A 16708-nucleotide genomic window follows, 5' to 3' on the forward strand; every position below is an offset into this window, starting at 1 on the left:
GCATTATCTGCACTGGGTGCATCATATTATCTGCACTGGGTTGCACTGCATTATCTGCACTGGGTGCATCATATTATCTGCACTGAGGATCATCATATTATCTGCACCGGGAGCATCATATTATCTGCACTGGGAGCATCATATTATCTGCAATGGGTTGCACTGCATTATCTGCACTGGGTGCATCATATTATCTGCACTGAGGAGCATCATATCGTCTGCACTGGGTTGAACTGCATTATCTGCACTGGGTGCATCATATTATCTGCACTGGGTGCATCATATTATCTGCACTGGGTTGCACTGCATTATCTGCACTGGGTGCATCATATTATCTGCACTGGGTGCATCATATCATCTGCACTGGGTTGCACTGTGTTGGACCTGTCAGCCCTAGGGTGGTCTCCCCATCTATTTTTGATCGTGCCTCATTTTTTCCACCCTCATTTTTATGTTGGACCTAGGTCTCCGGGCGCCTTTTCATTGCCAAGCAGTGTTAAGGTGCAGGTGCTCCCTTCTCCCAAGATGGCTGCCACAGGCCCCTGCTACTGCAGAGTGGTCTTCATTAGTAGCACCCTAGCTGCCAGGAGCTGGCTGGAACCCCACAACAATGTTGCAACACCAGCCCGCCTTTTTTGTCCCATAGGTAGAATGGGGAAGCTCCTGGAATGTGCTGGAACCTTCTAGAAGGGAGGTGTGGTTTTACTTTTGCCGCCTTGGCTAGAGGTCACCTGACCTAGGGCTACTTAAGTGAGGGAGGGAACTTTTTCTAGTTAGTTGGCCAGTGGGGTAAAGCAGAGCTGGAGAATCCACCCAGGAGTTTTAGGCGGTAGGGCCTAGCCAGAGACTTATGCCTCTGAGAGTGACAGGATTTAGGTGCTGCCTCTTAAGTGAGTGAGGGATCCTATAAACCCCACTGATCTTGCCCAGCAGTAGGAGGACCCAGAGAACCTCTGCCCAGCCTGACTAGGAAGGACCTAGTCGCCAACTCAATCCCTATCCCCCAGGAACAGAACCCCCCAAGGGCGCCAGAGACATCTGCGCCATCAAGAATTCAGGTAGCAACTGAATGCAGAAACTGAATGCAGAAACTGAATGCTGAAACCTCATGTCACGACATGCTGAAACTGAATGCTGAGACTGCATGCCAGAACTGACAACTGAAACTTATTGCCAAAGCCGATTGTGGAATTGCTGGGGATCGACCAGGTATTAGCGCTGTGACCCCTGCGCTCCCTGACCTGGCCTGGGATCCCCTGCAGCCAGCCCCGTCGAGCGCGGAACTCCCCACTTAATTTGACCCCCCCCCCCCCTTTTTGGAGTGCGGGGACCAGAGCGCGCTCACCGCGGCGGCCCGGAAGCCTGAAGTGTGCATCATCACCCCTCATTGTGTCGAGGCCCGCGGAGAAGCCCGGGGCCCCATCGCTGCCGTCGCAGCTGCTGGTGAAGGTGTGTGGGGCCGTGGCCTGCCCCCGCCGCGGAAGGACCGACGGCGGAGTTCGGAGCTGGTGGGGACGCCTCAAGACGTCGAGATCAAGGTAAGCCCGGGAGGCTTGGGCCGGAACCGGTGCGCCCCCTACAGGCCGGGAGCAGCACCGCACCCTGAGACCCTGGTTCCCCTCCGTGGGTCCCCCCCGTCCCCTCAAGACTTTTGACACCCCGCCGAGGGATTGCCCCTCGTCTCCGAGACTGTCAAGCAGCGTTGTGCCCCACGAACTGCACCGAAGTACTTGAAGCTCGATTAATGCGAGTAGCGCTATGTTCGCAGGCTGGGCTCGGAAGCGTTCCATGCTTAATTATTACGAGTAACGCTGTGTTTGCAGGCTTTGCTCTGAAGTGCCCGATGCTCCATTATTGCGATTAACGCTATGTTTGCAGGCTTTGCTCTAAAGTGTTCAATGCTCCGTTATTACGAGTACCGCTGTGTTGGTAGGCTTTACTCTAAAGCGGTCAAGGCTCCAGTATCCCGAGTAACGCTGTGTTCGCAGGCTCTGCTCTGGAGGGTTCGAAGCTCACTTAGTACGGGTAACGCTGTGTCCGCAGGCTCTGCTCGCCATGATCCACGGCGCAATTATCACGAGTAGCGCTGGGTTCTAGAGCGCTGTTCCAGATAGTATCAGGTACTCCCTACAGCCCTGTTATGGTTGATGGGTGCAACATATGCTAATCGCTAATGAACTGCATTGACATCTAATGAATTGCATTTACCGTTGATGAACTGCATTTACATCTGATGAATTGCATTTACATATACTGAACTGTCTTTATGCCTATCTGCTTGGATAAACTTGAGTTATTGCATAAACCCTACATTGTGGCGTCCCTTATTGTGTGCGTTCCCTGCTTCAGACGGGGTGTGTGTTGTATGGTCGCTTTACACAAAAGCCTTTGGGTGCCCAGCCGCTCGAGTCACGTTACCCCCTTAGGGCTTGGTGACCCCAGGTCTTACATACTGCATTATCTGCACTGGGAGCATCATATTATCTGCACTGGGTTGCACTGCATTATCTGCACTGGGTGCATCATATTATCTGCACTGAGGAGCATCATATTATCTGCACTGGGTTGAACTGCATTGTCTGCACTGGGTGCATCATATTATCTGCACTGGGTTGCACTGCATTATCTGCACTGGGTGCATAATATTATCTGCACTGGGTTGCCCTGCATTATCTGCACTGGGTGCATCATATTATCTGCACTGAGGATCATCATATTATCTGCACCGGGAGCATCATATTATCTGCACTGGGAGCATCATATTATCTGCACTGGGTTGCACTGCATTATCTGCACTGGGTGCATCATATTATCTGCACTGAGGAGCATCATATTATCTGCATTGGGCTGAACTGCATTATCTGCACTTGGTGCATCATATTATCTGCACTGGGTGCATCATATTATATGCACTGGGTTGCACTGCATTATCTGCACTGGGTGCATCATATTATCTGCGCTGGGTGCATCATATTATCTGCACTGAGGAGCATCATATTATCTGCATTGGGTTGAACTGCATTATCTGCACTTGGTGCATCATATTATCTGCACTGGGTGCATCATATTATATGCACTGGGTTGCATTGCATTATCTGCACTGGGTGCATCATATCATCTGCACTGGGTGCATCATATTATCTGCACTGGGTTGCACTGCATTATCTGCACTGGGTGCATCATATTATCTGCACTGGGTTGCACTGCATTATCTGCACTGGGTGCATAATATTATCTGCACTGGGTTGCACTGCATTATCTGCACTGGGTGCATCATATTATCTGCACTGAGGAGCATCATATTATCTGCACTAGGTTGAACTGCATTATCTGCACTGGGTGCATCATATTATCTGCACTGGGTGCATCATATTATCTGCACTGGGTTGCACTGCATTATCTGCACCGGGAGCATCATATTATCTGCACCGGGAGCATCATTTTATCTGCACTGGGTTTCACTGCATTATCTGCACTGGGTGCATCATATTATCTGCACTGAGGAGCATCATATTATCTGCACTGGGTTGAACTGCATTATCTGCACTGGGTGCATCATATTATCTGCACTTGGTGCATCATATTATCTGCACTGGGTGCATCATATTATATGCACTGGGTTGCACTGCATTATCTGCACTGGGTGCATCATATTATCTGCACTGGGTGCATCATATTATCTGCACTGGGTTGCACTGCATTATCTGCACTGGGTGCATCATATTATCTGCACTGGGTTGCACTGCATTATCTGCACTGGGTGCATAATAGTATCTGCACTGGGTTGCACTGCATTATCTGCACTGGGTGCATCATATTATCTGCACTGGGTGCATCATATTATCTGCACTGGGTGCATCATATTATCTGCACTGAGGAGCATCATATTATCTGCACTGAGGAGCATCACATTATCTGCACTGAGGAGCATCATATTATCTGCACTGAGGAGCATCATATTATCTGCACTGAGGAGCATCACATTATCTGCACTGGGTGCATCATATTATATGCACTGGGTTGCACTGCATTATCTGCACTGGGTGCATCATATTATCTGCACTGGGTGCATCATATTATCTGCACTGGGTTGCACTGCATTATCTGCACTGGGTGCATCATATTATCTGCACTGGGTTGCACTGCATTATCTGCACTGGGTGCATAATAGTATCTGCACTGGGTTGCACTGCATTATCTGCACTGGGTGCATCATATTATCTGCACTGGGTGCATCATATTATCTGCACTGGGTGCATCATATCTGCACTGAGGAGCATCATATTATCTGCACTAAGGAGCTTCAGATTGGAACATCCTCAAGTGCCGGAGCGGTGTCTGTTCGTCCAGTGTTGCCAATCTCAGTATTTAAATTGAGCCTCTGGTTTCGCTCGGCACCGCCAGCACGCACCGAATTCTCAACACTGGCACTAACGATAGTCCACCACATGGCGGCGCTGCCTGCCTACTTTTGAGAGAAAACAACAACAATGTTTATTAATTGAATAGACATTAAAATTGAATAATAACTGGGTCCAAGCCATTCTTACAGCTTTGGGGCCTGGAGCAGTCTGAATCCTCACACTCCTATGAGTGTGATGGTCAGTAGTTGTGTAGTTCATTGCCAGTGCTGCTAGTGGCAATGTGCGGTGCAAGCTGCAGCTGCCTCCTGATGGTGGCCCTGGCACGTCATTTATTTTTACAAATTAAGCACTGGATTCAAAGCTGCTTCTGCAAGTGATAGGTCCCTTTGTAGGGTCTGGTGCCACCTCACCCCAAATAAGATCCATCCAGTGCAGATGAAGGTGGCTTAGGGGACCCCTCGAGCCCCTCCCCCACGGATCAGACAAGCACGTCCCTCACTCACCTGTGTTGTGATGAGGGTCTTGGAAGAAGTTGGAGCCAGTGTCATTGGGGCGGGACTTTATCCTGGAGAGAACAAACATAAGTTACTGTTTATTATTATTGAACCACATTTAATAGTGCCCCGTGGGTTTATCATCGTCAAACCTGCAATCCGTGATGACGTGAGCAGGGTCTTTGCTTGCCACACCCCCGCCTCCTTGATAGAGAACAGAACCGCCACACTCCTATTTTACAACCTCAGCAGCACCCCCTTGAGGAACATCCCAAGATTAGGTGAAAGAAGAAAGCACTGGGGCGCAGTAGAATGCCTAGCGTGACATGTTGGGTGGGGAGGGAGGGGCGTGACGTGGTGGGAGGGGAGGGCCCTCCCCCTGTCCTTCAGAGACCGTGTAGAGGCATCTCTGAAGCATGTACGTCATTTAGGGGTCCTACGGCACAGAGCGGGGACCAGAGTAGGTATGATGTATGGGCGTTCCTTTTGATGAATGCGTGACTGAAAAGGACCCCACCTCCTCTGTGACCATGATGCTGGTACCCCCTATAATATAGGGTTGCAGGTTTCAACTTAATTACTAACAGGTGGGATAGTGTGGTAGGACCTAAGTTAGGAATCCTCCTTGAACAACCTAATTAGTCCGAACTGAGATTATTTAGGAATATTTCACCCATCGGGATCCACACACTCTGACGAATGCCCCAAACCTTATAGGCTATTAATGATGGGCCGAAACATGTTGGCAGAGTTGCGTGTGAGTCATTGTACAACACTACCCAACCCACTCCTGATTTTTAACCATACCTAGTGTTCCACTAAATAAAGGTATTTCACCTGGACACACTAAGGTATTTTTAAATATTTATCTGGATCCCCTGTCATATGTTGTTTTCCAGTAAGATTTTTGTAAGAACTCCCTCCTATCTAGTCAGTCTTCGAGGAGGTTGAGTCATTGTACAACACTACCCAACCCACTCCTGATTTTTAACCATACCTAGTGTTCCACTAAATAAAGGTATTTCACCTGGACACACTAAGGTATTTTTAAATATTTATCTGGATCCCCTGTCATATGTTGTTTTCCAGTAAGATTTTTGTAAGAACTCCCTCCTATCTAGTCTGTCTTCGAGGAGGTTGAGTCCGCCTGGGTGGTATTGTCCTACCAGGGTGGGGAGAGGGCTCCCATGATGAAGCATGGCACAAAAAGTGTGTGAGGTTTCCTCTTCCATTAAGGATGACTTCCAAAGACAGTAATCTAAGGTTCAAGTTGCTCAGTCTATATTTGTGTCAGAGCCAATAATTTTGAAGCACTAAGCTCATGGTTTGTTTAACCACTGCCACCATACACTTTTTGTTGTGTTAGACGTCATTTAGGGGTCGCCAGCTGTGACCCCTGGTTTGCCCCATGCAACCCCTAACATTGCCTTTGCGACCACAGGTGGCAAAAATCAGTGCCAGGAACACAGTGGCAGCTCGGCCTCTTTGTTTCCTGTCAATTTGTTCACTACACGAATAGTGAAAAATACCTTATTTTTTTGTGCGCAGTTTTATATCGCGTGTACTCGACCCAAAGGTATCGGAGCGCTTTACATAGCACCAGTTACAATACAGATGGACACATTCATTTCCAGGCACGGGAGGTAAAGTGCCCAGAATCACAGGATGTTTGAGCCAGACACAAAGCCGGTCCCAGCTTCAAAGTCAGCCCTCTAGCTGTTAAGCCACAGTGAAATACAACATGGCGCACAATTATCTGGAATAAGACTTTTCCTGATGATGAGTCCATCCAGCCTGTCAGACTCCTCAGGGTTTACAACACTGAGCGTCCACTCTGAATGCCCTTTGTGCCCTACCCTCTCCCCCGCCTCTTTCAATCACCTTTTCTCCTGTCTCTCATCCACCCTTCCTTTCTTTCTGTTCCCTTTCTCTCATAGCGCTCCTCGTGTATGCCTCCCTCACTGTCTGCACCGACTCTATGCTCCTCCCACCTCTTATTTTTATAATCCCCCCTCTAACCAATGAGCCTGTACACGTCTCAGTGTCTGTATAATTGCTCCATTTCATGCTTAGGAATGTCCCTGAAATGGTGGGTTTTGAAACATGATTGTATGTTTTAGTGGGGCTGCACACAGCACAGACCTACATGTATGTTAACATGATTCTGTTGTGTGCATTACAATTAATAAGAAGGTCTATTTTCCAGGCCGGTGTCCACGTGAGCTTGCTGACACAATGTAGATTTGCAAAGCTTTAGGTGTTGTGGAGCTGACATCCCCTCTCTTCTAAGGTGCAGATGCCAAGAGACAGTCAAGCAGACAACCAAGAAATGTACCCTTTCTTTAAATTACACACACAGCGCCACCTTGTGGCCGACTGCCAAAAGCACCAGGGCCGGCAATTAAGTGCCGGTGCCGAGCACAGGATATCACCGGCTCAAATTAAGCACTGCACACAGGGCAATAGACACCCACAAACATGCTCCGGCAGACACACCGGACAATGGACACCCACACACATGCTTTGGCAGACACACCAGTCACGGAACACCCACAAACATGCCCTGGCAAGCACACCGGGCAATGCACACACATGCTCTGGGAGATACACAGGGCAGTACACCCCCCACACATGCCCTGGCAGACACACCAGGCAAAGCACACACATGCTCTGGAAGATACACCGTGCAGTCAACACCCACAAAATATGCTGAGAGTTCAGGAACACAAACCAACACTAGATGTCAAGGTTACGGCCGGAGCTGCTGGATTTAGGAACTGGGAAACCAGGTGACCTTATGTAGTGTAACTGGTGCTCATACAAAGCACTACAAAACCTTCAGGACGAGATGGTGCTATATAAAAAAGACTTCTCCCTCCACCCCCAAACAAGCATTGGCACTACATGCTCAGGCAGGCAGACAATGCACTGTGTGCTGACACTACCTGCTGAGACGGACAAAGCACTAGATGTCAGTGCCACGTGCTCAGGCAGGCAGAGCAAGCACTGAAGACTGACAAAACCTGGCGAGGTTAACCAAAGACTAGACCTCAACACAACCTGCTCAGGCAGCCAGAGCAAGCACCAGGCTCACATATCTGACACTAAAGTTCACTTACGCACCTCACATTTGAATGGGTGTTTGATAGTGCTGCACTAGGGACTCGTCCTGAAGAAAGCCCAGGATCCCTTCTGGTCTACAGTGGCTGAAACATGTTGACTGAATCCGCGGAGCTGGAGTTTTAGTCTTGAGTCTGTTTTTAACGCTGCCATCTTGAAGACATTAATGCAATTCTTGTGTCTGTTGGGGGGGGGGGGGGTTAATAGTGACAGCTGCCAGGGACACTATTGCCCTAAGCAGAGGCCTCCTTCCACACCTTATGAGGCACCAGCAAGAGTTCTCACCCTGACCCCACCCTGGTGAAAGGCCTAAGGAAGCGGTGTCCCGATGATGTCACCTCGGTGGGTGGGGGCTCAACACCCTTAAGCACCTTAATGTAAATACTCTGCCAGAATCGCCATCTTGATGCATTACAAAGAGTGTGACTGCACAATTCCAACACAGCCTATTGTTTGCTGTTACCACAACCTATTGTACAGGCAGAAGACAACACGCCCAGCCCAGGCAGCAGCACAGAGACCAGGTGTCAACATTATACCCTGGGACGCAGAGACCAAGCACCGGCCAATGACGCGCACATACAACACGCACGTGGACGACTGACCTAACAACTGACTTGACGCTCCACGTCGAGCGTGGGACAAGGAGCAGACGTGACACAGCACGCCCGGGGGCCTGAACAATAGTGCAACAAGGGAGCTGTACTCACAGGGGGTATCCGGAGCCCAGGGCCAGGGCGCCGCACAGGCACCAGGCGGCCAGAAGTCCTCTCATGGTGGGCGCTGAGCAGGTCGGTGGTGGGTGGAGGCAGTCGGATGTACCCTCGGGGCAGAGTGAGGTCTCTGTGTGCACTTACTTCACTGCACCCGCCAGGGGCTTTATATGCAGCCCCCGGCCCCGCTGGGAGGGCTCAGCACGAACATTCCAGAAAGCGTTGCACAATCACCCTCTTCCCTCACTCTGCCAAGAGCACCTTTCACAAGAGAGAACAAGACAAACAGTGACCTGTCCGCTGGGCACCACCTCCACCCCGCTCGCCTGGCACTCAGCCAGACTCTGGGTTTTGGGCAACCACAGGCACCTGCCGGGATTATCACTCAGAGAAGAGTTCAGAGGCTATCTATCACACGAAGCACGTGCAGCAAGGGCGTGACGACATCGAGGAAATGGGGAAGTGACGCCACACAGTGCCGGACTCCTGGTAACGTCATTGCTAGGGTATGTTTTGTGTAATTATATTTATATTCATTGACGAAAACATAGGTTAAAGTGACTTTCTAGTTAAGTATGGTAATCATTTTTTACTTTACATAAAAAAAAAAACTTTCGAAATTAACTACAAAATCAATGGGTTAAACTGCTGTGATGTTGTTTTCTCGGCTGTTCCCTCGGCCCAGCTAGTCAGAATGTTCTTTTGCGCTCGTGGTCCAGCGGGAGTCCTGCGGGAGTCCATCTGCAACAGATCCCTATACATGCTGAACCTTACCTTCTCTAACCCAGCTGAACAGAATTACACCCCCTACCTCCCCGTGAAAAATGTTTTGGGACCCCCCCACCCCTTGTGTCTCAGACCCTGCTTCACAGACCACCCTTAAACCTACCAGGAAGAAGCTCCTATTAGTGAAACACAAGCGCTCTTCCTATGGAAAGTCTGGCCTAACTATAACGACACAGAGGTGACCGCACATCTGCCACTGGTATGGCCTTGTACACCAGTCGGGGCCCGTACCTTCTCACCCACGTTTCAATGACTCCATCACAGACCAGAGTTTGGTGTTATTTGTGAGTTTTGATGAGAAACAGGAAGTTTGAAGCAATCTAATGCTACATTTTAAGGATTTTGAGACTGCAGATCTGGTTATACCGCATCGGGCATCTTGATACCTTGGGGTATTCATTTCTGGGAGCGATATTGCTGCACATTTATTAGATTGCTTCTCAGGAATGGGGGGGTTACTTTTGAAAGTGGTGTTTCTACACAGATTTCATCCTATTTTCTTGCATTTGCACAATGTTCCCTCTAATTCTGTTCCTCTGTGTGCGTCAAAGAAGGATGTTTGTGCACCACAGGTAACGCTATGTGCGCCGACATGTAAAAAAATGTCTACGCAAGAAAATGTTGTCTATAATCTAGCAAGTGCTTAATGTGTGCTTTAATTCCAATCACCCTCTCAGTCGTCATAGGGAGGCGAACACATTTAAAGTCATCTGTAGGCTGGACTGTCACCTCTAGGTGTCTCTGGACGTAAATAATGGAATATTTAGGATCCACCAGTGTGGAATCCATTGAAGAAATGACTTGACTCCACTACTTGTTCAATTTCAGAAGATCTCAAGGTCTGGTCAACCCTCCTGGAACGAGTCAGGATAATCAACAATTGTCAAGATCACCAAAAGCAAAGAACTAACCGCTCCCTAGAAAATGACCCGTCAGGTGCAGGTGCCAGGATGGAACAGGAGCTGTAGGAAACCCATGTGCTATTTCCCACTCACATTCACGTCCATGCATAAATGCTCCTACAGACTGACTGCATCTCAATGGAGCACACCTTCAACCTCACTCATGACGCCAAACATACTGCATTTAGGTCAGTGCAAACAAACACTTATACCGCACTACAACAACATTTCTTACTCAAACACCCAGAAAACTCTTTGGGGCCTCCTGAGGGTTATCGAATGCTGGACAAATGCTACAGTGCAATCATATATGATGAAACACGTGTATCAATGCAATCAATTTACCGAGATCACTTGAAAATTAAGGTGCATTTCTGTGGAAGAAATTGGGGTTAAGGAATTAAACATCCATGAGTGCTTAGAATAATTAAGGAGACACCGAGTCAGGCTGTAAATATGGGTGCAAACCTTGACTGGGAGAGAGATGGATATCTGTACAGGCTGAGACGTGGTCCAGCTTCATCAAGTCCTCGGCTGATGTTCTGTCCTCCGTGAAGACCGAGCTGTACAAAACAAACAACGGGTATTTCTTTGGAAGGAGTGTCTTGTGCCCTCAGAGATGAACAATAAGCAACAGTATCAACCACAGACTCTGCGACTAACCACTGACAGATTTGGTGTCCAAATCTCAATGTCCAGTCATCATTCCCCTGTCTCTTTGTCTTGGCTCAATTTGGGTACCAAACGCTGTAAAACAAACCTTCACAGGAGCCTTGAAACGTCTAGCAGCACAGGGTTGAGAGTATACTCAAATAAATTCACTGAAACTCAGTGCTGTAAACTTCAGTCGGTGGCTGAGCAAAAATCCTACCCGTGTGGAGGGAGAGTAATTAGAGGCATTTTCAGGGTGTTTTGATACTGTTCCTCTTTCCCTACTTTAGATATGGAAGCCTCAGAAGAAGGTTATGGGGACCCCTTGGATAGTATCCCATGGGATGACGACTTCTACGGTGCGGTAGATGCTTCCATTTACCGCGCAGTAGTTGAAGCAATAGCCCCCATGGAAGAGCGCTTGGCTCAGCTAATAGCACGGGAGTGTGCAAAAAGAAGCCAGCCAACCGCTAGCACAGGTAACCCAGCGCCAACCCCAGCAGAGCCAGTTCCCTCTGATATTACCCCAGCTAAAGGCCCTAGAGAGGAAGGAGTGGATGTGGACGCTTTTGAGCACCTAAGGCAAGCCTTTATGGCGAACCTAACTGCAGCTCCTTCTTGACAACAGCCCTGTGAATAAACGCTGTCCTGCTAAAATGTCCTGTTTTAGAAAACCTTAAGCGTGATGGAGCTGTGAAGTACTGCTCTGTCACTTTTAAGGTTTTCTAAAAACAGGACATTTGTGCTCTATACCAAGCAGATGTTGCAGAAGGCAAACCTGGCAAAAAGCCCCTCTGTGCCGCTCACACCCTCAGGCTAATAGTAAAAAAAAATAGGCCGTGTAAGTTAAATATGCCTGCTCGGTCACTCTGTAGCCCCCCCTCCCCCTCTTGTGTGCTCTGCCCGCCCAGGCTGTTGTGCAGCTTTCTACCACCACAGGGATCCGACACCTCCGATCCCCTTCCCAGCGGGTTAGCTTTATCTTTCTCAGCATCAAGAGAGACACTGCCCTTCACACTGATCGTCCTTCTAAAAGACGGTCTGCTAATAATAGGTAGGCTTTCTCCTTCCTAATGCCTTGAGTGATCTGAGCGCTTTCAGATTAGCTCTGAGCACTTGGTGAAGGCAGTGTGCGCGCGCGCAGGCACGCACCTTGGAGGGAACATAGATTCTGCACCACTTTCTGCACAAATATTCCACGAGCTTTATCTGGCAAAATGAGTCCTTGGACAACTACAAGGGTAAAGTATTAGCTCACATCTCAGGATCTCAGTTCGACAGCAACTTCAGTTAATGTAGTCCTAGATGTTCTGTAGACAGATATTTAGATGAATTATCAGATTGTTATATGTGGCTTAAACTTTAGCCAAGCTACTTACATTCTAACCGACCTACTTGCCTGAGGGCATTGCTGAAGAGTTATATCCGTGTGAATTAACTGGTAGCACTGGGTGGTGGTGCAGAGCCCTGATGTCCATCTCCGGGCTTCTCTGGACTGTATAAGGTGGGTATTAATATATCTGTTTAGAGCTGTAGAATTGCACAATGGTGCATGTTATTTCCTTGGGCCAAAGATGTTTTATCTGTGAGGGTCACCAATGTATTTACTGCTGTCCTGAGGCCATTGATGCTCATTGCAGCCTGGGGCCATTGATGCACATTGCGGACCTGGGCCATTGATTGTCATTGCAGACTGGGGCCATTGATGCTCATTGCAGCCTGGGGCCATTGATGCTAATTTCTTTTACAACTATTGATGTTGTAGCTGAATTTTACAATTGGTGCATAATAATACCTGGGGTCCTAGAGGTACATTTCCGTCTGGTGCTATGTATGTATATGCATTTTCTGTGGTATTAGAGCCATGACTGCCTGGGGCTATTAATGCATGTGTGCAGCCATTGATGCATATAATTCCGGGGCACTGAGGTATATTACAATCAGAGGTCACTGATCGATATTAATGTCTAGGATTATTGATGACTATTACTGTCTAAGGTAATGTGTGCATGTAATATTTGAATCCATTAATAAATACTGTTGCCTCTGGCCATTAATGCATATTACGGTCTGTGGCCATTGATACCCTAAACAACCACCCGCCAGTGATGCATATAATGTATATGGTCTTTGATTCATGTGTTGCCAAGTCCACTGATGCCTCTTAAGCCAGGGGCCACTAACACATATGCAGCTGCCATTAACTGATATATTGATAAAGGCATTTGATACATATATTTGTGGAAACCATCATTAATCATCTTAAATCAAGGGTGTTTTTGAGCTGTTGGGAGGTGATGTAACATAAGCAAAGATATGTATTTTACCATTAGTTACATTTTAGGTATGGGATCCTTTTAGAATGGTTATATTGGTATTTTAATGTTATGTTATGTTATGGAGTTTGTAAAGCGCATCTGTTACCCGTAGGTGTCCTGGCGCTACGGAGTCATCCTCTTTCGGCAGAGTCGGTTGTCGTAGATACCTACTTGGATGCAAATAAGCAGGTTTTTAGGGCTCTCCTGAAACCGAAATGGTTAGAGATTTCTCTAAGGTGACGTGGCAACGTGTTCCAGGGTTTTGTTGCTCCAACCAGAAAACTCCGGCCACCCCAATTCGTTTTTTTTACTGGGGCAACAATGGCCAATTTGGCCTCAGCCGAGCGTAATGCTCTTCTGGGTGTATACCAACGGATGTGCTTGGTCAGGTGAGAGGGTCCCTCACCATAAAGTGACCTATGCACAATCCACATGGCTTTAAACAAGATAATAATAATTGTATTGCTTTCATTGATACACTCCTATACATGACCCTTGTTTCTGTGATGTCACTGATTATGCAAATTACTCCTCACCACTAAAACCATTGAAAATGTACGAGCTCTGACCTACGCCACAGAGAGAACTGCTCTCGGGATGTATTAAGAGACCTTAGGTTATCTTATGTCAAGTGTGAGTTGTTAAAAATGGTCCTTTTTCTCTGAATTCTGTTTTTTTAAGTTTTACTAATCACAGTATAAACACAAATCTCAGGTGCTGCAATTCAAGGACTGAAACACATCTTTTGTTCAACTGCTTTCTACAAACCGAAACTCAAATTGTAAGACTTGAAGCACATAAATATCTCACGCTGGCAAAATTAGAACTTGGGACTGACACACATACCGCGATGAAAAACTTTCAACTACGCTAGCGGGCCCAACTCAGCGCTGCTGCTTATCCGCATAACCTGTGAAGGAAATATATAAATGCATCTGCTTATATATTGCTTGCAGATGAATAGTAAACTTGATGGCCATGGCACCTGTCACTTTTAATGATTATACCAATAAACAATAACCCCAAGAATATCATAGGACAAGAATATCAAAGAGAGAGAACAAAATATGGTACAGTGAGTGCATAGAGGCGAGCATAGATTTGCTGTTCCCAACTCCACACCTACATACCTTGAAGATATATGACTTTTATACCTATTCATTTTTTTTCAATATTTTGTCTGGGATATTGTGCCCCATCAATATTTTGGCGTTGATATTCAGGGTGCATACCCTTTTAGGGTTGATGGAAAGTATCTCTACTTACTACACAGATGTCTCTCTTCTACTTACATTCACACCCTACACATTGTATGCAATCCCCTCCACACTATTTATGCAGTACTGGGTGCTAAGTACATGGCTCCATAGCTCGCTGGACTATATCTGTGCTCTAAACATGATACATAATATGGAATCTATCACAAGGTGGGCTGCATACAGTGTAGGTCTTCCTGTGGACTGTGGGACAGAGGGACCCGGCTATCCTGGCTCAGTACCGGCTCCTAGGATACATCACAGCCATGATAAGGGACTGCCTTTTAAGGTTTCGGGGTGTTTCCCTTCGCCCTGAGAACGGGGAAGGGTCCTGCTTTTGCCCCCAGTATATGGGACCCGTAAGCGGGACAGCCAGGGACGAGATCAAGGAAACGTGTGGGAACCACCAAGATAAAAACAAATGGCCTGATTCAGATCTTGGCGGACGGGCTACTCCATCACAACAGTGAAAGATATCCCCTTAGTCAAAATATATTTCTTATTATATCCTATGGAATTTATATTTCGGCGGACGGGATATCCATGACCATTGGGATGGAGTAACCCGTCCGCCAAGAGCTCAATCATGTCCAAAGTCTGGCAAAAGCAGCAACAATGACATCTTTCCATTAACGACCCCTTGAGTGAGGATATCGATGGTTAGTAGGGGGAGCTATGGGTAGCAACTGAGACTAATGGTTTACCCTTAGAATCCCATGGCGGTGCCTTTGCTACCTCTAATCTCAAGGCCGTGAATGCAGTGGCAGGAACAGGAAGTGGTCAAGACTCTAAGAACTCTCACCCTGTCTTCACTGCATGACCTACTACTATCCTATGATGTTACTAAGGGGGTTGTGTAGGATAAAGAGTGTGTGACGTCACAAACACTACCCCTGCTATTCTCATGAACTAATGCCTATGAGTGAGTGACATAAGAGCAGGAAAATGTAAAAAAAGAGCAGAATTTCAATATTTTGGTCTATAGCCTGCTTCCTAATTAGGGGGCGTTGACCTGGGTGCAGAAGGGCGCAGAGCCATCAATCTGTGTCACACTCCATGACAGCAAGATTTGCCAACAGTACTGGTACCAAGCCCTGACCAGCAGGGCAGCCCGTCAGCCAGCATGTCTTTGGCTGCCAGCTCTTCTGGGAAGTGGCTCAGTCTAGAGAGGCCACTGGGCAACGCTCTGGCCCTCTGCCACCTGCTGCGAAGGCCTGCAGAAGGGTAATCTCCGCGGCTGCTGACGTGTGCGCCAGCAGTGTGTCCAGCACCCCCTCCCTGGGGAGGGGAACAATGGAGGCATTGATCCACCTTCATGGCTTGCACAAAAGGCCTCTGATGGCTGGGTGGCACCAGTTCCCGGGGAGGGCTCTGTCCGGGCTGCCCCGCAGGCAAGATTACAGTTCTGGCTTCGGGCCGCGGCTGGATATTTGCAATGGCTTCCATTGTTAATTACACGCTGGAAGTCACTGACAGCTTCCTGTAACCACAGCCTGACGCAGGCACAAATGCTCAGGGCCTCATTTATGAGGAATTGGCTTAGGGCAGCGCCGCAAGTCTTCTTGCTGTGCTGCATTATGCCGATGTGAAAGGCAGTGGCGGCTGGTGATCTTTGAAAGTGGTGAGTGTGATACTTGCCCTGAAGGCCAGAGAGCGAGCCAGTGAGCCTCACCTCTTCAAGGATGGCTTGAGCAGGGGATGATAGGGCTTTTCCCTGAGAACATATCAACAAAAAAGGGGTCGAATAGGGGATTTCAAAACATGCTTTTCACATAAACTTGCTAAAAAGCCAGGGGACAATTATGAAACTTTCCTTTACTTACCACAAGATGACCCTATGTATTTCTAAATTTGCTATGGGTCAGCGCCCCCCATGTAGCCATGAATTATCCCCAGTTGACGATTTCAAGCGTTTGTATGGTTGCCACGAATATGTCATGGGTTCCACTTTTGCCTAGAATTATATGCAACATGCCAGGTACCAGAATTCTGCCAGTGATGCTGCCTTATGCCCTGGGGGATCCATATGTAAAATAATAACCTTCAGTATGTCAGGGCCATCATTTTCTCATAGTTTGCGCCCCCGCAATATGCTCCTGGAGCT

General features: G+C 47.8%; 1 protein-coding gene across 2 annotated transcripts in view; it reads right to left on the reverse strand.

The window, feature by feature from the left end:
• The window catches only part of HPX (hemopexin), a 58973-nt gene extending 50144 nt beyond the window's left edge, over positions 1–8829 (reverse strand). Inside the window, exons 1-2 of one of the 2 annotated variants that reach the window (XM_085623529.1) lie at positions 8689–8829; positions 4868–4929 (exon numbers count right to left, since the gene is read on the reverse strand). In XM_085623529.1, the coding sequence (XP_085479655.1) occupies positions 4868–4929; positions 8689–8753 (127 nt within the window). In that variant the 5' untranslated portion in view covers positions 8754–8829. The remainder of the gene's footprint in view (positions 1–4867; positions 4930–8688) is intronic. The other variant, XM_085623530.1, reaches the window with a different exon arrangement.
• Between the last annotated feature and the right edge of the window lie 7879 nt (positions 8830–16708).

This window comes from Triturus cristatus, chromosome 8, assembly GCF_964204655.1.
Source record: "Triturus cristatus chromosome 8, aTriCri1.1, whole genome shotgun sequence".
In the NCBI taxonomy this organism is placed as follows: Eukaryota; Metazoa; Chordata; class Amphibia; order Caudata; family Salamandridae; genus Triturus; species Triturus cristatus.